At 47.3% G+C, this 23,347-nt stretch overlaps 1 protein-coding gene across 5 annotated transcripts in view; it reads left to right on the plus strand.

Moving 5' to 3' along the window:
* Positions 1-23,122, plus strand: part of LOC130121771 (cGMP-dependent protein kinase 1-like) — a 36,803-nt gene extending 13,681 nt beyond the window's left edge. For 4 of the 5 annotated variants that reach the window (XM_056290654.1, XM_056290658.1, XM_056290657.1 and 1 more), the window contains exons 7-20: positions 1,405-1,468; positions 2,234-2,311; positions 2,860-2,954; positions 6,117-6,182; positions 8,679-8,753; positions 13,866-13,962; positions 14,095-14,234; positions 18,434-18,523; positions 19,483-19,624; positions 19,806-19,969; positions 20,457-20,579; positions 22,355-22,417; positions 22,531-22,597; positions 22,835-23,122. In XM_056290654.1, coding sequence (XP_056146629.1) covers positions 1,405-1,468; positions 2,234-2,311; positions 2,860-2,954; positions 6,117-6,182; positions 8,679-8,753; positions 13,866-13,962; positions 14,095-14,234; positions 18,434-18,523; positions 19,483-19,624; positions 19,806-19,969; positions 20,457-20,579; positions 22,355-22,417; positions 22,531-22,597; positions 22,835-22,936 — 1,366 coding nt within the window. In that variant the 3' untranslated portion in view covers positions 22,937-23,122. Of the gene's footprint in view, positions 1-1,404; positions 1,469-2,233; positions 2,312-2,859; positions 2,955-6,116; positions 6,183-8,678; positions 8,754-13,865; positions 13,963-14,076; positions 14,235-18,433; positions 18,524-19,482; positions 19,625-19,805; positions 19,970-20,456; positions 20,580-22,354; positions 22,418-22,530; positions 22,598-22,834 lie in introns of all 5 variants that reach the window. The other variant, XM_056290656.1, reaches the window with a different exon arrangement.
* The last annotated feature ends 225 nt before the right edge of the window (positions 23,123-23,347 follow it).

Here is a 23,347-nt window from a genome sequence, read left to right on the forward strand (position 1 = left end):
CTGAATTGACTGGACATAATGTAGAAAGGCACACCTGGGTATATAAGGTCCCATAATTCACACCGCATGTCAGGCCAAAAACCAAGCCATGAAGTCCAAGGAACTCTCCGTAGACCTCTGTGATAAAGTTGTGTCGAGGCATAGATCAGGGCAAGGGTATAAACCATTCCCAAGGCCTTGAGTGCTCCCAGGAGCACAGCAGCCTCAATAATTGCGACATGGAAGACGTTTGGAACCACCAGGACTCCTCCTAGAGTTGGCAGTCTGGCCGAACTGTGTGAACATGGGCAAGAAGGGCCTTGGTCAGGAAGGTAACCAAGAACACAACATTCACACTAAAAGAGCTTCGGAAGGCCTCCGCAGAGATGGGAGAACCTGCCGGAAGGACGAATAATCTCAGCAGCAATCCATCAATCAGGCATTTATGGCTAGATGGACGCCACTCTTTAGTGAAAGGCATATGACAGCCCTTTAAAAGACTCTGAGAGCATGAGGAAAGCAATTCTCTGGTCTGATGGGACAAAAATTGAACTTTTTGGGCAGAACTCAAGCACTATGTCTGGTGAACTCCAGGCACTGCCCATCACCTGGCTAATACCATCCCTACGATGAAGCATGGTGGTGGCAACATCATGCTATGGGGTGCTTCTCAGTGGCAGGGACAGGGGACCGGTCAGAATTGAGGGAAGGATAAATGCAGCCAAATACTGAGAGGCCCTTGAAGAAAACCTGCTCCAAATGCACGTGACCAACCTCAGACTGAGGATGACCTTTCACCTTTCAGCATGACAATGACCTGAAGCATACAGCCAGGACAATGCTGGAGTGGCTTCAGGACACGTCTCTGAATGTCCTTGAGTGGCCCGGACAAAGCCCAGTCTTAAACCCCATAGAATATCCGTGGAGAGACCTGAAGATGGCAGTTCACAGACACTTCCCATCCAATAGGCCAGGGCTTGAGAGGATCTGCCAGGAAGAATGGGATAAACTGCCCAAATCACGGTGTGCAAAGCTGGTAGAGACTTACCCAAGAAGACTCGAAGCTCTGATTGCTGCCAGAGGGACTTCTACAAAGTACTGGAGTAAGGGTCAGAGTACTTATTTAAATGAAAGATTTCAGTTTTTTAGTTGTGATACATTTGGAAAGTTTTCTAAAAACGTGTCCTCACTTTGTCATTACGGTTTACTGAGTACATATTGACAGGCAAAAAGGGCAATTTTATCCATTTAAAATTCAATCTACAACACAATAAAGTGTGCAAAAAAGTGAAGGGGTCTGAATGCCATCTGAATCCGCTGTAGATTATAATTATTCAATTTTTGTTGCACTGTCATATTTCAACATAACTTCTACACATTATAACTCGTATCTCTCCCTAAACCCTACCCCCCCCCCGACCCCAGTGTCCCCTCATTTCAGTCGCTGCCTGAGGATGTTCTCAGTAAACTGGCTGATGGGTTGGAGGAGGTGATCGTCATCATCATATATATATATATACACACACTTGTACACAGTTACTTGTACACACATACACATAGAACCAGATACCACACAAATATATACAGATACACACCTAACATGTAACATGTAAGACAGTAGGAGCCAAATGTCTCCCGGTGGTTAATAATTAATGTTTTAATTCAATTCAATACTTTAGGTAACTGCTTTCTTTACGTATGTACTAAGTTTTCTGTGTGGTCTTAGATAGGTGCATGTCTCTTTAAGAACTGGAGAAGGGTGTTCCTGGGTTGCCTAGATGGAGGAGTGGAGCCACGCGGTTTTTCTGACCGTGCATAGCCTCTGTGTATTCGTGCTTTGTGTATACGTGTATTAGGTCAGGTTAAAAGTTATTATTTCATGGATGCAATTCATTATTTCATTGTGTGCCTTCAAGCAAGTTTAAACGAATACTTAAAACGCGAAGGAAGAATCAGTCTTGGACCAAACAGACCAGTGGACCAGCGTCAGCCATAAGGCTCTTGTCTTTTCTTTAGTTTATCAGGACGGCTACAGCAGCCCTTACAAGTACCGTCAGAAGCACTGAGTATTCTTGTGCTGTATGACTAGAATCAATTCCCATAGGGGATTAGACCCTTAATTTAGCCAAGGAAGTGTTCCTTTAATCTTCTGTTTACATCCTTTGCTTTGGTTGTACGGGTCCATTATTAGACATTTTTTTTCTCTAATAAGCCAAGGCCTTCTAAAACCCGTCCGTCTAATCTCCCTCCTCAGACTCATTACAGTGAGGGCGACTACATCATCCGTCAGGGAGCCACCGGAGACACATTCTTCATCATCAGTGAAGGGCAGGTGAGGAAGAGCTTAAGAGGATGACAACAGAATGAAGAGGGGATTATGAGAAATATTGTGGGTGAGAAGTGGTGGCTATGAATAGGGGAGGAAATGTGAGAGCACTTGGAAGTTGCAGTTTCCACAGCTTTGGATGAGACTTTAGCCTCTCGTTTATATCATAGACATCTCACTGTAGGATGACTCAACAACATGGCTCCACACCCAGCAAGGCAGTGGTGAAAAGGTTTGCCATCCAACAGAAAGACTGACTCAGAAAAAGGGTACAAATTGGATTTAAGAATTTATTGATTTTTTTTCAAACCGAGCACACAACTAAGTTATATTGTTTTACACTGTTTGGCAGCCAACTGCATGGAGCAGGCACGTAAAACCAGCCTAATATTGTACACAGGGAATAAAATGTCATCATGACTACATCACAATGAAGTCGCTTGTAAAAGTGTGCGTTTTGTGGAAGGATGGAGGTACCCTCTTTTTTCTACCTCATGGCATCATGGTCATGAAAGTTAGGAACCAGTCACCTCCACAGTATCTTGTGCCCACAGGTTAAGGTTACTCAACAGAAATCTGACAACGAGGAGCAGATGTTCCTGAATACTCTCTCCAGGGGGGAATGGTTTGGCGAGCAGGCTCTGAAAGGGTACGCAACATACACTCACAATTTATATAACTTATAGTGTACAAACACTTACTCTTCAAAAACTTAATATATCATTCAGGTGTAAGTTTACATTAATGTAAACAACTGTCCCCCAAACTAAGAAATCAAACAGCGCAAAGTTCAAATACAAAATGTAAGCAGAAGAATGAAGCATGAAGAATTTATTCTACATTGATGAGAAGTTGACTGTTGTGTGTGTGCTTACGCACTGAATGGCAGTTTGGCATATCTGGCCTACTTGGAGTCTCTGGGTGGTGTCCTCGATAGGGTTCCACCTGGGGACTCTATCGTTCTGCTGGGGGATTTCAACGCTCACGTGGGCAACGATGGAGAAACCTGGAGGTGCATGATTGGGAGGAATGGCCTCCCTAGCAGCGAGCGGTGCCTTGTTATTGGACTTCTGTGCTAGTCATGGATTGGCCATAACAAATACTATGTTCGAACGTAAGGTAGTTCATAAGTGTACTTGGTACCAGAACACCTTAGGCCAAGATCGATGATAGACTTTGTGGTTGGATCATCAGATCTGTGGCCATATGTTTTGGACACTCGGGTGAAGAGAGGAGCAGAGCTGTCAACTGATCACTACCTGGTGGTGAGTTGGATCAGATGGCGGGGAAGACTGCCAGACAGACCTGGCAACCGCAAACGTGTAGTGAGGGTGAACTGGGAACATCTGGCGGAGGCCCCTGTCCATGAGGTCTTCAGCTCCCACCTCCAGAAGAAGTTTCATGTATTCCGAGGGAGGCTGGGGTCATGGAGTGTGAGTGGGCCATGTTCAAAGCCTCTATTGCAGATGCGGCAGGTAGGAGCTGTGGTGATAAGGTCATCAGGTCCTGTCAAGGTGGCAACCTAAGAACCCACTAGTGGACACCGGCGGTGAGGGAAGCTGTCAGGCTGAAGCAGGGGGCCTTTCGGGCTTGGTTGGCCCAGGGGTCTGCTGAAGAAGTAGGTAGGTACCGGGAGGCCAGAAGGGCTGCAGCTTCAGCAGTCACAGAAGCAAAAGTTCAGGTGTGGGAGTTCGGCGAGGCAATGGAGAAGTACTTTTGTTTGGCCTCAAGGAAGTTCTGGTGACTTAGGAAGGGGAAGCAGTGCTTGACTCAGGTTGTGTTCAGCTGGGGAGGGGAACTGCTGACCCAGACTGGGGATGTTGTCAGGCAGTGGAAAGAACACTTTGAAGAGCTCCTGAACCCGGCTAACACGTCCTCAGTGGAGGAGGTAGAGTCTGAAGACTCGGGGAAGCCCCACCCATATCCCTGGCAGAGGTTTCTGAGGTAGATAAGAAGCTCCTCGGTGGCAAGGTGCCAGGTGTGGATGAGATCCCCCTGAGATGCTGAAGGCTCTGGACATTGTTGAGCTGTCTTGGTTGACATGCCTCTTCAGTGTTGCGTGGAGGTCGGGGACAGTACCTGTGGAGTGGCAGACTGAGGTGATGGTTCCCATATTCAGAAAGGGGGACCGGAGGGTGTGCTCTAATTATCGGTGCATCACACTGCTCAGCTTCCCTGGGAAAGTCTACTCGAGGGTGCTGGAAAGGAGGCTCCGACTGATTGCGGAACCTCGGATCCAGAAGGAACAATGTGGATTCCATCCTGGTTGTGGAACAACAGACCAACTCTTTACGCTTGCGGAAGTGCTGAGGGGGGCAAGGGAGTTTGACCAGCCAGTGTACATGTGTTTCATGGACTTGGAGAAGGCTTACGACCGTGTACCCCGGGGCATTCTCTGGGGGTTACTGCAGGAGTATGGAATACCAGGGCAGTTGCTACAAGCCATTTGGGCCTTGTATAATCAAAGTGAGAGCTGTGTTCACATTCTCGGCACTAAGTCAAGCACGTTTTTGATGTGTATCGAACCCTGCCAAGGTTGTCCCTTGTCCCCGATTCTGTTTGTGATATTCATGGACAGGATCTCAAGGCGCAGCCAAGGTGAGGAGTGTGTCCGTTTTGGGAACCTCAAAATTGCATCTCTGCTCTTTGCAGATGATGTGGTTTTGTTGGCTTCATCAGAACGTGACCCCCAGTGTGCACTGGGGCGGTTTGCAGCTGAGTGTGAAATGGCCGGGATGAGAGTCAGCACCTCCAAGTTTTAGGCTCTACCTCAAAAAAAAAAGAAAGAAATTCTCTACCGCAAAATGGTGTATTGCTCCCTCTGGGTTGGGGATGAGTTGTTGCCTCAAGTGAAGGAACTCAAGTATCTCGGGGTCTTGTTCACGAGTGAGGGTAGGATGGAGCAGTAAGGCAGACATTATACCGGACCGTTGTGGTAAAGAGGGAGCTGAACCGGAAGGCACATCTCTCAGTTTACCATTCAACCCTCACCTATGGTCATGAGCTTTGGGTAGTGACTGGAAGGGTGAGATTGTGGATACAAGCGGCTGAAATGAGTTTCCTCCGTAGGGTGTCTGGGCTCAGCCTTAGAGATAGGGTGAGGAGCTCGGACATCCAGCGGGAGCTCAGAGTAACGCTGCTGCTCCTTCATGTTGAAAGGAGCCAGTTGAGGCGGTTCGGGCATCTGATTAGGATGCCTCCTGGGCGCCTTCCTTTGGAGGTTTTCCGGGCACGTCCAACTGGGAGGAGACCCCGGGGTAGACCCAGAACTCGCTGGAGGGACTACATGTCCAATCTGGCCTGGGAACACCTTTGGATCCGCATGAGGAGCTGGAGGGCATTATTGGGGAGAGGGACATCTGGAGTGCCCTACTTAGCTTGCTGCCACCACAACCTGACCCCGGAGAAGTGGCTGCAGATGAGATGAGATGAGATGAGATGAGATGAGATGAGAGGTAGTTAATTTCAATGAAGTGCTAACATGATGGAGGAGATGATGGGGTACAGGTTTCCTTTTTTTGTTGTTGAAAAAAACGTGATTACATCGAAGGGAAAGGAGGGGATAAAATGTTCAGAAGTCGAGATAAAATATTTCCCCACCAAATGAACTGCAAGCTCGACAGTCTTATAAGGTTGGAAGTAACGTCTTCACAAACACATGCAGACAAAGGTAGCGTAGGCATACCCATGGTAGGCAAATTGTGTTTCAAGATTGATGCTCACCATTAAACCAATCAGTCGTTTAACATACACAGTGGATGTTGTGTACAAACATGCGTTTCTGTATGACCCCTTTCCTTCTACCCTTCAGGGAAGACGTTCGCACAGCCAGCGTCACAGCTCTGGGAGATGTCACCTGTCTGGTCATTGACAGAGAGTGAGTGGTTCAACAGACCTATTAGGTTTGGAAAGTATAGACAAAATCAAACTTCACAATATATGTTACTGAATACCTAAATATTCATCATGCGATCATGTTTTTAGGACGACTGTTGGTGCTTTCATAAGATATTTACATGCAAGAAAATTATGAGAAATGTTCATAAGTGATGTGGATATGATGACCCAGCAGGTGGAGGCATTCCTCGTTCATTTCACTCAGCTACAGCAGTCTAATAAGTTCACAGAGCGTTGAATCAGTTCATCTGCACACAGCTTTTATTGACAGAAACGTTTCATCATCATCTAAGTGACCTCTTCAGTCTCACCTGACTACAGATACCCCCACCCTTATAAACAATACAGTGACTGCAGGTACCCCCACCCTTATCAACAATACAGTGACTACAGATACCCCCACCCTTATAAACAATACAGTGACTGCAGGTATCCCCACCCTTATGAACAATACAGTGACTGTAGGTATCCCCAACCTTATAAACAATACAGTGCCTGCAGGTACCCCCACCCTTATAAACAATACAGTGACTGCAGGTACCCCCACCCTTATAAACAATACAGTGACTGTAGGTATCCCCAACCTTATAAACAATACAGTGACTGCAGATACCCCCACCCTTATAAACAATACAGTGACTGCAGGTACCCCCACCCTTATAAACAATACAGTGACTGCAGGTATCCACCCTTATAAACAATACAGTGACTGCAGGTATCCACCCTTATAAACAATACAGTGACTGCAGGTATCCACCCTTATAAACAATACAGTGACTGCAGGTACACCCACCCTTATAAACAATACAGTGACTGCAGGTACCCCCACCCTTATAAACAATACAGTGACTGCAGGTGTCCCCACCCTTATAAACAATACAGTGACTGCAGGTACCCCCACCCTTATAAACAATACAGTGACTGCAGGTACACCCACCCTTATAAACAATACAGTGACTGCAGGTGACAGTGACTGCATGTACCCCACCCTTTAAACAATACAGTGGTATAAAGACCCAAACCAATGATCACTTTCATATGTAAATATGGGTGTGACCATTAACCAGAGTTACAGTGGTCATGTGCACTATTCACAGAGGATATGGGAACAGTTGCAATCACAGCATTGTAAGATGTTGACAGATGTACTCTTACCCCCCACCCCACCGGTTCAGCGATGGTTGTTCCCCCCTCTTTGACTCCCCGTTCAAACCAGCGTTCCTCCCTATCAATGATGTGCACATTCTTATCCTTGAAAGAGTGACAACTGGCCTATGGATGGTGTAGACTGTGTAGATGGTGTAGACTCTGGAGTCCTGATCTGACGTGTTTGCTCTCCTGGGTTGTGTCATCCTCTTGGCCACTGTCTGTTTAGTTTCCCAAACAGGTCGTTGGTTTGGGTTGTTGTGCCACTGTATTGTTTATAAGGGTGGGGGTACCTGCAGTCACTGTATTGTTTATAAGGGTGGGGGTACCTGCAGTCACTGTATTGTTTATAAGGGTGGGGGTACCTGCAGTCACTGTATTGTTTATAAGGGTGGGGACACCTGCAGTCACTGTATTGTTTATAAGGGTGGGGGTACCTGCAGTAAATGTACTGTTTATAAGGGTGGGGATACCTACAGTCACTGTATTGTTTATAAGGGTGGGGTACCTGCAGTCACTGTATGGTTATAAGGGTGGGGGTACCTGCAGTCACTGTATTGTTTATAAGGGTGGGGGTACCTGCAGTCACTGTATTGTTTACAAGGGTGGGGGTACCTGCAGTCACTGTATTGTTTACAAGGGTGGGGGTACCTGCAGTCACTGTATTGTTTACAAGGGTGGGGGTTTATAAGGGTGGTTGAGGCTGAAGAGGTTACTTAGATGGTGATGAAAAGTATCTGTCAATAAAAGTTGTGTCCAGATGAACTGATTCAACTTCCCTGGATTATGGATAATGGCCCCTGGATTATGGATTATGGCTCCTGGATTATGGATTATGGCCCCTGGATTATGGATTATGGCTCCTGGATTATGGATTATGGCCCCTGGATTATGGATTATGGCCCCTGCATAAAGGCAGTCTGATATGTTCAGCAAACTGTACTGTCTTACTGTAATGCGGCTTGTAAGAGCAGGGAAGGACAACTTTTACTGATATCACATTAACCAGACTTTCAGACGACATCTAGTCGCCGGTCACACTATTGTAATGATCACGGATGAATAGGCCCGCTAGCCCTGGGCTAACGGGTCGAACCCTTTAGTCGACTGGTTAACGTTGTCGCCCGCAGTGCGGGAAATCCGAGTTCACGTCCCGGCTGTGACGCTCCGGCCGAGCTGCCCCCCGAATTCACCACAGTATAAATATTATAATTTATATATTATATATGATACATAGCATATTTACTATCATCATGTCACACTGCAAATCCTTGTTCTGCTGATGTGGGTTTTCTCGCTGCATTCTCACGAGTTGCTTGTTTCTCTGCAGGTCTTTCAAGCAGCTGATTGAAGGGCTGGATGACGTCAGCAGTAAACACTATGACAGTGACGAGCTGAAGGCGAAGTGAGTTCACCAGCTCATACCCACACCACACCTCATACCCACACCTCATACCCACTCCACATACCCACACCACACCTCATACCCACACCACACCTCATACCCACACCTCATACCCACTCCACATACCCACACCACACCTCATACCCACACCACACCTCATACCCACTCCACATACCCACACCACACCTCATACCCACACCACACCTCATACCCACACCTCATACCCACTCCACATACCCACACCACACCTCATACCCACACCACACCTCATACCCACACCTCATACCCACACCACACCTCATACCCACACCACACCTCATACCCACACCACACCTCATACCCACTCCACATACCCACACCACACCTCATACCCACACCACACCTCATACCCACACCACACCTCATACCCACACCACACCTCATACCCACACCACACCTCATACCCACACCTCATACCCACACCTCATACCCACACCACACCTCATACCCACTCCACAGAAGCTCATACCCACACCACAGCTCATACCCACACCACACCTCATACCCACACCTCATACCCACACCACACCTCATACCCACACCTCATACCCACACCACAGAAGCTCATACCCACTCCACACCTCATACCCACACCACAGCACCTCATACCCACACCTCATACCCACACCACACCTCATACCCACACCACAGAAGCTCATACCCACACCACAGAAGCTCATACCCACACCACAGCTCATACCCACACCACAGCTCATACCCACACCACACCTCATACCCACACCACAGCTCATACCCACACCACACCTCATACCCACACCACACCTAATACCCACACCACAGAAGCTCATACCCACACCACAGCTCATACCCACACCACAGAAGCTCATACCCACACCACACCTCATACCCACACCTCATACCCACACCACACCTCATACCCACACCTCATACCCACACCTCATACCCACACCTCATACCCACACCACACCTCATACCCACACCACACCTCATACCCACACCACAGAAGCTCATACCCACTCCACACCTCATACCCACACCACACCTCATACCCACACCACAGCTCATACCCACACCACACCTCATACCCACACCACAGCACCTCATACCCACTCCACACCTCATACCCACACCACACCTCATACCCACTCCACACCTCATACCCACACCACACCTCATACCCACACCACACCTCATACCCACTCCACACCTCATACCCACTCCACATACCCACACCACAGAAGCTCATACCCACACCATAGCTCATACCCACACCACACCTAATACCCACACCACAGAAGCTCATACCCACACCACACCTCATACCCAAACCACAGAAGCTCATACCCACACCACAGCTCATACCCACACCACACCTAATACCCACACCACAGAAGCTCATACCCACACCACAGCTCATACCCACACCACAGAAGCTCATACCCACACCACACCTAATACCCACACCACAGAAGCTCATACCCACACCACACCTAATACCCAAACCACAGAAGCTCATACCCACACCACACCTCATACCAACACCACACCTCATACCCACACCACACCTCATACCCACACCACACCTCATACCCACACCACACCTCATACCCACACCACACCTCATACCCATACCCTCCCCTCATACCCACACCACAGCTCATACCCACACCACAGCAGCTCATACCCACACCACAGCTCATACCCACACCACAGAAGCTCATACCCACACCACAGAAGCTCATACCCACACCACAGCAGCTCATACCCACACCACAGAAGCTCATACCCACACCACAGAAGCTCATACCCACACCACAGAAGCTCATACCCACACCACAGAAGCTCATACCCACACCACAGAAGCTCATACCCACACCACAGAAGCTCATACCCACACCACAGCTCATACCCACACCACACCTCATACCCACACCACACCTCATACCCACACCACAGCTCATACCCACACCACACCTCATACCCACACCACACCTCATACCCACACCACAGCAGCTCATACCCACACCACAGCTCATACCCACACCACAGCTCATACCCACACCACAGAAGCTCATACCCACACCACAGCTCATACCCACACCACAGAAGCTCATACCCACACCACAGAAGCTCATACCCACACCACAGCTCATACCCACACCACACCTCATACCCACACCACAGAAGCTCATACCCACACCACAGCTCATACCCACACCACACCTCATACCCACACCACAGCAGCTCATACCCACACCACAGCAGCTCATACCCACACCACACCAGCTCATACCCACTCCACAGCTCATACCCACTCCACAGCTCATACCCACACCACACCTCATACCCACTCCACAGCTCATACCCACTCCACAGCTCATACCCACTCCACACCTCATACCCACACCACAGCAGCTCATACCCACACCACACCTCATACCCACTCCACAGCAGCTCATACCCACTCCACAGCAGCTCATACCCACTCCACAGCACCTCATACCCACACCACAGCAGCTCATACCCACACCACACCTAATACCCACACCACACCTCATACCCATACCCTCCCCTCATACCCACACCACACCTCATACCCACACCACAGCAGCTCATACCCACACCACAGCAGCTCATACCCACACCACACCTCATACCCACACCACAGCTCATACCCACACCACACCTCATACCCACACCACAGCTCATACCCACACCACACCTCATACCCACACCACACCTCATACCCACACCACACCTCATACCCACACCACACCTCATACCCACACCACAGCAGCTCATACCCACACCACACCTCATACCCACACCACAGCTCATACCCACACCACAGCTCATACCCACACCACACCTCATACCCACACCACTGCTCATACCCACTCCACAGCAGCTCATACCCACACCACACCTCATACCCACACCACAGCTCATACCCACACCACACCTCATACCCACACCACAGCTCATACCCACACCACACCTCATACCCACACCACAGCAGCTCATACCCACACCACACCTCATACCCACACCACAGCTCATACCCACACCACACCTCATACCCACACCACACCTCATACCCACACCACAGCTCATACCCACACCACACCTCATACCCACACCACAGCAGCTCATACCCACACCACACCTCATACCCACACCACAGCTCATACCCACACCACACCTCATACCCACACCACACCTCATACCCACACCACAGCTCATACCCACACCACACCTCATACCCACACCACACCTCATACCCACACCACACCTCATACCCACACCACAGAAGCTCATACCCACACCACAGCTCATACCCACACCACAGCTCATACCCACACCACAGCTCATACCCACACCACACCTCATACCCACACCACAGCTCATACCCACACCACAGCTCATACCCACACCACACCTCATACCCACACCACACCTCATACCCACACCACAGCAGTTCATACCCACACCACACCTCATACCCACACCACACCTCATACCCACACCACACCTCATACCCACACCACACCTCATACCCACACCACACCTCATACCCACACCACACCTCATACCCACACCACACCTCATACCCACACCACAGCAGCTCATACCCACACCACACCTCATACCCACACCACACCTCATACCCACACCACAGCTCATACCCACACCACACCTCATACCCACACCACAGCTCATACCCACACCACACCTCATACCCACACCACACCTCATACCCACACCACACCTCATACCCACACCACACCTCATACCCACACCACAGCAGCTCATACCCACACCACACCTCATACCCACACCACACCTCATACCCACACCACAGCTCATACCCACACCACACCTCATACCCACACCACACCTCATACCCACACCACAGCTCATACCCACACCACAGCTCATACCCACACCACACCTCATACCCACACCACACCTCATACCCACACCACACCTCATACCCACACCACACCTCATACCCACACCACACCTCATACCCACACCACACCTCATACCCACACCACACCTCATACCCACACCACAGCTCATACCCACACCACAGCTCATACCCACACCACACCTCATACCCACACCACTGCTCATACCCACTCCACAGCAGCTCATACCCACACCACACCTCATACCCACACCACAGCTCATACCCACACCACACCTCATACCCACACCACAGCTCATACCCACACCACACCTCATACCCACACCACAGCTCATACCCACACCACACCTCATACCCACACCACAGCTCATACCCACACCACACCTCATACCCACACCACAGCAGCTCATACCCACACCACACCTCATACCCACACCACAGCTCATACCCACACCACACCTCATACCCACACCACACCTCATACCCACACCACAGCTCATACCCACACCACACCTCATACCCACACCACACCTCATACCCACACCACACCTCATACCCACACCACAGAAGCTCATACCCACACCACAGCTCATACCCACACCACAGCTCATACCCACACCACAGCTCATACCCACACCACACCTCATACCCACACCACAGCTCATACCCACACCACAGCTCATACCCACACCACACCTCATACCCACACCACACCTCATACCCACACCACAGCAGTTCATACCCACACCACACCTCATACCCACACCACACCTCATACCCACACCACACCTCATACCCACACCACAGCTCATACCCACACCACACCTCATACCCACACCACAGCAGCTCATACCCACACCACACCTCATACCCACACCACAGCTCATACCCACACCACACCTCATACCCACACCACAGCAGCTCATACCCACACCACACCTCATACCCACACCACACCTCATACCCACACCACAGCTCATACCCACACCACACCTCATACCCACACCACACCTCATACCCACACCACAGAAGCTCATACCCACACCACAGCTCATACCCACACCACACCTCATACCCACACCACAGCTCATACCCACACTGACTCGTAGAAATGTCACATTGATAATGGGTCTCCCTGTCGTCTCGTTCTCTCTTCTTAGACTGCAGGCGGAGGAAGTGTTTTTCTCCTCTGTTTCCCTCAGTGACATCACAACCGTCTGCATTCTGGGAGTGGGAGGCTTCAGCCGGGTGGAGTTGGTGTGTTCCCAGTTGGAAATTGGTTGAAATGTGTTTGGACGCAAACGGTGTTTCTGTGTTTGCATACAGTGTGCTTGTGTGTGTGCTTGTGTGTGTGCTTGTGTGTGTGCTTGTGTGTCTATGGCTGATCAGGTGCAGCTGAAGAACGAGCCCAGCCGCTCGTTCGCCCTGAAAGTGCTGAAGAAGCGCCACATCCTAGACACCAGTCAACAGGACCACATCTTGTCGGAGCGCCGCATCATGATGGACGCTCACAGCCCCTTCACCATCAGGTGGGGTCAGGCTTCTGACCACTGCTGAAACAGAAGACTGAGTATTATTACTTATCACACCAGGTGCTGAACATAGTTCTGATACAGAAAACTGAGTATTATTACTTATCACACCAGGTGCTGAACATAGTTCTGAAACAGAAGACTGAGTATTATTACTTATCACACCAGGTGCTGAACATAGCTCTGAAACAGAAGACCGAGTATTATTACTTATCACACCAGGTGCTGAACATAGTTCTGAAACAGAAGACCGAGTATTATTACTTATCACACCGGGTGCTGAACATAGTTCTGAAACAGAAGACTGAGTATTATTACTTATCACACCGGGTGCTGAACATAGTTCTGAAACAGAAGACTGAGTATTATTACTTATCACACCAGGTGCTGAGCATAGTTCTGAAACAGAAGACCGAGTATTATTACTTATCACACCAGGTGCTGAACATAGTTCTGAAAGAGAAGACTGAGTATTATTACTTATCACACCAGGTGCTGAACATAGTTCTGAAAGAGAAGACTGAGTATTATTACTTATCACACCAGGTGCTGAACATAGTTCTGAAACAGAAGACTGAGTATTATTACTTATCACACCGGGTGCTGAACATAGTTCTGAAACAGAAGACTGAGTATTATTACTTATCACACCGGGTGCTGAACATAGCTCTGAAACAGAAGACTGAGTATTATTACTTATCACACCAGGTGCTGAACATAGTTCTGAAATAGAAGACTGAGTATTATTACTTATCACACCGGGTGCTGAACATAGTTCTGAAACAGAAGACTGAGTATTATTGCTTATCACACCAGGTGCTGAACATAGTTCTGAAACAGAAGACTGAGTATTATTACTTATCACACCAGGTGCTGAACATAGCTCTGAAACAGAAGACCGAGTATTATTACTTATCACACCAGGTGCTGAACATAGTTCTGAAACAGAAGACCGAGTATTATTACTTATCACACCAGGTGCTGAACATAGTTCTGAAACAGAAGACTGAGTATTATTACTTATCACACCAGGTGCTGAGCATAGTTCTGAAACAGAAGACTGAGTATTATTACTTATCACACCGGGTGCTGAACATAGTTCTGAAACAGAAGACTGAGTATTATTGCTTATCACACCAGGTGCTGAACATAGTTCTGAAACAGAAGACTGAGTATTATTACTTATCACACCAGGTGCTGAACATAGCTCTGAAACAGAAGACCGAGTATTATTACTTATCACACCAGGTGCTGAACATAGTTCTGAAACAGAAGACCGAGTATTATTACTTATCACACCAGGTGCTGAACATAGTTCTGAAACAGAAGACTGAGTATTATTACTTATCACACCAGGTGCTGAGCATAGTTCTGAAACAGAAGACTGAGTATTATTACTTATCACACCGGGTGCTGAACATAGCTCTGAAACAGAAGACTGAGTATTATTACTTATCATACCAGGTGCTGAACATAGTTCTGAAACAGAAGACTGAGTATTATTACTTATCAGACCAGGTGCTGAACATAGTTCTGAAAGAGAAGACTGAGTAGTATTACTTATCAGACCAGGTGCTGAACATAGTTCTGAAAGAGAAGACTGAGTGTTATTACTTATCCCACCAAGTGCTGAGCATAGTTCTGAAACAGAAGACCGAGTATTATTACTTATCACACCAGGTGCTGAACATAGTTCTGAAAGGGAAGACTGAGTATTATTACTTATCACACCAGGTGCTGAACATAGTTCTGAAACAGAAGACTGAGTATTATTACTTATCACACCGGGTGCTGAACATAGTTCTGAAACAGAAGACTGAGTATTATTACTTATCACACCGGGTGCTGAACATAGCTCTGAAACAGAAGACTGAGTATTATTACTTATCACACCAGGTGCTGAACATAGTTCTGAAACAGAAGACTGAGTATTATTACTTATCACACCAGGTGCTGAGCATAGTTCTGAAACAGAAGACTGAGTATTATTACTTATCACACCGGGTGCTGAACATAGCTCTGAAACAGAAGACTGAGTATTATTACTTATCATACCAGGTGCTGAACATAGTTCTGAAACAGAAGACTGAGTATTATTACTTATCATACCGGGTGCTGAACATAGTTCTGAAACAGAAGACTGAGTATTATTACTTATCACACCGGGTGCTGAACATAGTTCTGAAACAGAAGACTGAGTATTATTACTTATCACACCGGGTGCTGAACATAGCTCTGAAACAGAAGACTGAGTATTATTACTTATCATACCGGGTGCTGAACATAGTTCTGAAACAGAAGACTGAGTATTATTACTTATCACACCGGGTGCTGAACATAGTTCTGAAACAGAAGACTGAGTATTATTACTTATCACACCAGGTGCTGAGCATAGTTCTGAAACAGAAGACTGAGTATTATTACTTATCACATCAGGTGCTGAACATAGTTCTGAAACAGAAGACTGAGTATTATTACTTATCACACCGGGTGCTGAACATAGCTCTGAAACAGAAGACTGAGTATTATTACTTATCATACCAGGTGCTGAACATAGTTCTGAAACAGAAGACTGAGTATTATTACTTATCACACCAGGTGCTGAACATAGTTCTGAAACAGAAGACCGAGTATTATTACTTATCAGACCAGGTGCTGAACATAGTTCTGAAAGAGAAGACTGAGTGTTATTACTTATCCCACCAAGTGCTGAGCATAGTTCTGAAACAGAAGACCGAGTATTATTACTTATCACACCAGGTGCTGAACATAGTTCTGAAAGAGAAGACTGAGTATTATTACTTATCACACCAGGTGCTGAACATAGTTCTGAAAGGGAAGACTGAATATTATTACTTATCACACCAGGTGCTGAACATAGTTCTGAAACAGAAGACTGAGTATTATTACTTATCACACCGGGTGCTGAACATAGTTCTGAAACAGAAGACTGAGTATTATTACTTATCACACCGGGTGCTGAACATAGCTCTGAAACAGAAGACTGAGTATTATTACTTATCACACCAGGTGCTGAACATAGTTCTGAAACAGAAGACTGAGTATTATTACTTATCACACCGGGTGCTGAACATAGCTCTGAAACAGAAGACTGAGTATTATTACTTATCATACCAGGTGCTGAACATAGTTCTGAAACAGAAGACTGAGTATTATTACTTATCACACCGGGTGCTGAACATAGTTCTGAAACAGAAGACTGAGTATTATTACTTATCACACCGGGTGCTGAACATAGCTCTGAAACAGAAGACTGAGTATTATTACTTATCATACCAGGTGCTGAACATAGTTCTGAAACAGAAGACTGAGTATTATTACTTATCACACCGGGTGCTGAACATAGTTCTGAAACAGAAGACTGAGTATTATTACTTATCACACCGGGTGCTGAACATAGTTCTGAAACAGAAGACTGAGTATTATTACTTATCACACCAGGTGCTGAGCATAGTTCTGAAAGAGAAGACTGAGTATTATTACTTATCACACCAGGTGCTGAACATAGTTCTGAAACAGAAGACTGAGTATTATTACTTATCACACCAGGTGCTGAGCATAGTTCTGAAACAGAAGACTGAGTATTATTACTTATCACACCGGGTGCTGAACATAGTTCTGAAACAGAAGACTGAGTATTATTACTTATCACACCGGGTGCTGAACATAGCTCTGAAACAGAAGACTGAGTATTATTACTTATCATACCAGGTGCTGAACATAGTTCTGAAACAGAAGACTGAGTATTATTACTTATCACACCGGGTGCTGAACATAGTTCTGAAACAGAAGACTGAGTATTATTACTTATCACACCGGGTGCTGAACATAGCTCTGAAACAGAAGACTGAGTATTATTACTTATCATACCAGGTGCTGAACATAGTTCTGAAACAGAAGACTGAGTATTATTACTTATCACACCGGGTGCTGAACATAGTTCTGAAACAGAAGACCGAGTATTATTACTTATCACACCGGGTGCTGAACATAGTTCTGAAACAGAAGACTGAGTATTATTACTTATCACACCAGGTGCTGAGCATAGTTCTGAAAGAGAAGACTGAGTATTATTACTTATCACACCAGGTGCTGAACATAGTTCTGAAAGAGAAGACTGAGTATTATTACTTATCACACCAGGTGCTGAACATAGTTCTCGCTCCTCTCTGCAGACTGTATCGAACATTCAGAGATGCCAAATATCTCTACATGCTGCTTGAGGCCTGCCTAGGAGGGGAACTTTGGACACTGCTGAGAGACAGGTATCTGTGTGTGTGTGTGTGTGTGTGTGTGTGTGTGTGTGTGTGTGTGTGTCTGTGTGTGTCTGTGTGTGTGTGTGTGTGTCACATCTCCATGTGTATTTGACTCTGGAAGACTGTTACTATAAGTCATAAGCACCTTTAGCCTTTTTTTTTCTTCCATTTTTCTCCCCAGTTGTTCTTAGCCAGGGCAGCACAGTGTTGCAGTGGTTAGTGTGGTCGCCTCTCAGCAAGGAGGTCCTGGGTTCGAGCCCCGGGATAGTCCAACCTTGGGGGTGTTCCCGGGTTGTCCTCTGTGTGGAGTTTGTATGTTCTGCCGTGTCTGCTTGGGTTTCCTCCCACAGTCTAAACACATGTAGGTCAGGTGAATCAGCTGTACTAAATTCTCCCTAAGTGTGAGTGTGTGTGTGTGTGTGGTGGGGGGGGGGGCTGGCGGGCTGTCCGGGGTGTCTCCCCACCTGCCGCCCAATGCCTGCTGGGATACGCTCCAGCATCCCCGCGACTCTGAGAGCAGGATAAGCGGTTAGGATAATGGGTGGATTGTTCTTAGCCAGTTACTCCACTCTCCCGAGCCGTCCCGGTCTCTGCTCCACCCCCTCTGCCCATCCGGGGAGGGCTGCAGACTACCACATGCCTCCACCCATACATGTGGAGTCACCAGCCACTTCTCTTCACCTGACAGTGAGGAGTTTCACCAGGGGGAGGATCACGCTATTCCCCCCACTTCCCCCTCCCCCCTGAACAGGTGCCCCTACTGGCCAGAGGAGGCGCTAGTGCAGCGACCAGGACACATACCCACATCCGGCTCCCCACCCGCAGACACGGCCAGTTGTGTCTGTAGCCTGACCGAGCCGGAGGATTCGAACCGGCCACCCCGTGGTGGTAGGCAACGGAATAGACCACCACGCTCCCCGGACGCCCTTGTACCTTCAAGCCTTAATGTTTACGTGTGTCTCCTTCAGGGGCTCCTTCGATGACGGCACCACCCGGTTCTACACGGGCTGTGTCATCGAGGCTCTGGCCTTCCTGCACTGCAGAGGGATCATCTACAGAGACCTCAAGCCTGAGAACATCATACTCGACCATCGGGGATATGCCAAGCTGGTATCCAAACATGCCACCGAATTACCTTCTTTATATGCAGAAGCTAGAAAACACACACACACACACACACACACACACACACACACACACACACACACACACACACACACACACACACACACACAGGCTACCAGGCGTGGGAAACGGTGCAGGAAATGTCTTCAGTGTTTTGCTTCTTCAGGTGGACTTTGGCTTTGCTAAGAAGGTGGGTCTGGGTAAGAAAACATGGACGTTTTGTGGGACTCCGGAGTATGTGGCCCCTGAGATCATCTTGAATAAGGGCCACGACAGTTCAGCTGACTGCTGGTCTCTAGGAATCCTGATCTATGAGCTCCTCAGTGGCAGGTACCGGGGGGTATTTTCTAGAACAACACACATGCACATGGTTCTTCAGCACTATGCCAGCACGGTTCTGGAGCCAACATAATGTCCAGATGACACTTAATTCCTCCAGCTAATTTCCCAGACCAGAAAGACTTCATGGTCTTGATGGTTTCGATAACCAGGTCACGGGACTGAAACAGCTCCACCAGTGAACTAGTCAAAACTTGTGCAACTTGTCAATTGTGGAGTTGAATAGGAATTATTGGCATCTTGAAACTTTGTTCTTTCTTTTTTATTTTAGATTAATTATCTGGATGTAACCTTGTCATTTACAAACTGAAAACACATTACTTTTGGCGGGGAAATAAGAACTGATCTATCTCAATTTCCCAACTTCAGCCCGATTTCCCCTCGCGGAGGAATTAAGTATTGTGATTCTGATTCTGATTCTGATCTGTGTGTGTGTGTGTATGTGTGTGTGTCTGCCTGTCTAATGGTCCATCTTTAGTCCTCCATTCTCAGGATCTGATCCGATGAAAACCTATAACATCATCCTGAGAGGGATCGACATGATAGAGTTTCCAAAGAAGATCACCAAGAATGCCGCTAACCTCATCAAACGCCTCTGCAGGTGATCCACAAAGCCGGTCCGACCAAGCAGCCTTTCCAAACCAGCCAGAGGATCCTGTGCTCCACCTGCCCCCCTCTGAGCGTGGGTGTTTGTACAAACCCCAGGTCCAGTGAAGTTGGGACGTTGTGTAAAACGTGAATAACAACAGAATACAATGATTTGCAAATCCTTCTCCACCTATATTCAATTGAATGCACTACAAAGACAAGGTATTTAATGTTCAAACTGATAAACTTTATTGTTTCTTGCAAATATTCCCTCATTGTGAATTTGATGCCTGCAACACGTTCCAAAGAAGCTGCGACAGGGGCAACAAAAGACTGGGAAAGTTGAGGAATGCTCAAAAAACACCTGTCTGGAACATTCCACAGGTGAACAGGTTAACTGGAAACAGGGGAGTGTCATGATTGGGTATAAAAGGAGCATCCCCGAAAGACTCAGTTGTTCACAAGCAAGGATGGGGCGAGGTTCACCACTTTGTGAACAACTGTGTGAGCAAATAGTCCAACAGTTTAAGAACAACGTTTCTCAACGTACAACTGCAAGGAATTTAGGGATTTCATCATCTCCAGTCCATAATGTCATCACAAGATTCAGAGAATCCGGAGAAATCTCTACACGTAAGCGGCAAGGCCGAAAACCAACATTGAATGCCCGTGACCTTCGACCCCTCAGGCGGCACTGCATTAAAAACCGACATCATTGTGTAAAGGATATGACCAGGTGGGCTCAGGAACACTTGGGAAAACCATCGTCAGTTAACACAGTTGGTCGCTACATCTACAAGTGCAAGTTAAAACTCTCCCATGCAAAGCCAAAGCCATATATCAACACCACCCAGAAACCCCACCTGCTTCTCTGGGCCGAGCTCATCTGAGATGGACTGACGCCAAGTGGACAAGTGTGCTGTGGTCTGACGAGTCCACATTTCACATTGTTGTTGGAAATCATGGACGTCGTGTCCTCCGGGCTAAAGAGGAAAAGGACCATCCAGATTGTTCTCAGCACAAAGTCCAAAAGCCAGCATCTGTGATGGTATGGGGGGGGGGGGGTGTTAGGGCCCATGGCATCATGGGTAACTTGCACATCTGTGAAGGCTCCATTAATGCTGAAAGGTCCATACAGGTTTTGGAGCAACATGTGCTGCCATCCAAGCGACGTCTTTTTCAGGGACGTCCCTGCTTATTTCAGCAAGACAATGCCAAGCCACATTCTGCAGGTGTTCCACCAGCGGGGCTTCGTAGTAAAAGAGTGCGGGTACTGGACTGGCCTGCCTGCAGTCCAGACCTGTCTCCCATTGAACATGTGTGGCGCATTATGAAGCGCACAATACGACAACGGAGACCCCGGACTGTTGAGCAACTGAAGTCGCACATCAAGCAAGAATGGGGAAGAATTCCACCTACAAAGCTTCAACAAGTAGTGTCCTCAGTTCCCAAACGCTTATTGGGTGTTGTTAAAAGGAAAGGTGGTGTAACACAGTGGTGAACATGCCCCTGTCCCAGCTTCTGTGGAATGTGTTGCAGGCATCACATTCAAAATGAGTGAATATTTGCAAAAAACAATAAAGTTTATCAGTGTGAACATTAAATATCTTGTCTTTGTAGTGTATTCAATTGAATATAGGTGGAAAAGGATTTGCAAATCATTGTATTCTGTTTTTATTTACGTTTTACACAACGTCCCAACTTCAGTGGACTTGGGGTTTGTATGTATTAGCTTGTATGTATGCATGTCTGTACGTGGGTTTGTGTGACGGTGTGCTTTTTCTCCAGGGATAACCCATCAGAGAGGCTTGGAAATCAGAAAAGTGGAGTGAAGGACATTCAGAAACACAAGTGAGACAGAAGAGATGTTTATGAGAACTAAGAATATCTCCCTTGATAAGAGTCCACCTGTACTATGAACGCTGCTTTCAGGAGATGATGATGAGGTCATCCTTCATCTTTAGGTGGTTTGAGGGTTTTGACTGGGAAGGCCTTCGCCAGGGAACCATGGACTCTCCCTTTACACCCAGAGTGGGTATCTTTATACCTATATCCTAAATCCTAAATCCTAAATCCTATATCATATATATATATATATATATATATATATATATATATATATATATATATATGTGTGTGTGTGTGTGTGTGTGTGTGTGTGTGTGTGTGTGTGTGTGTGTGTGTGTGTGTGTGATATATATGTGTGTGATATATATGATATATATGATATATATATATATAACATTTTATATTTTCTTCTTGTGACAGGTGGATGGACCACTGGACAACAGAAACTTTGACTATTTCCCTGAGGACACTGAAGACCCTCCTGCTGATGAAGAGTCTGGTTGGGATTTGGAGTTTTATTAATTTGTGTGTGTGTGTGTGTGTGTGAGCTATCAGTCCACTGGGTAGTCAAAGGTTGCATGTGGTGTGGGTGAAGGAGAGCTAGAGCCCTCTTAGAAACAGGTAAATCTCTCGTTCAAGTCACAGGGCTTTGCAACAAACTGTAAATAATTTAGATTTTCAATTATAACCCAAACCCACGTTGTAGAGCTGAAGCACACGTTTGATGCTTATTAACACATAACCGTCACAACATATGGAGTCCAGACTTGGTAGACTGTAATCTGACCGTACCTCGTTGTTTCTTAGAGTATTAATACACAGGGTCAGCTGCTAGAGAGGCAGACCTCTCCCCGTCTGTCTGCAGGCCCAGCCGGACCTTCAGAGGCCTGTTTCTGTTGTAAAGGTGGATGCCATCCAACCTTGAGTCAAAGC

Source organism: Lampris incognitus, chromosome 12 (assembly GCF_029633865.1).
Source record: "Lampris incognitus isolate fLamInc1 chromosome 12, fLamInc1.hap2, whole genome shotgun sequence".
Lineage (NCBI taxonomy): Eukaryota > Metazoa > Chordata > Actinopteri > Lampriformes > Lampridae > Lampris > Lampris incognitus.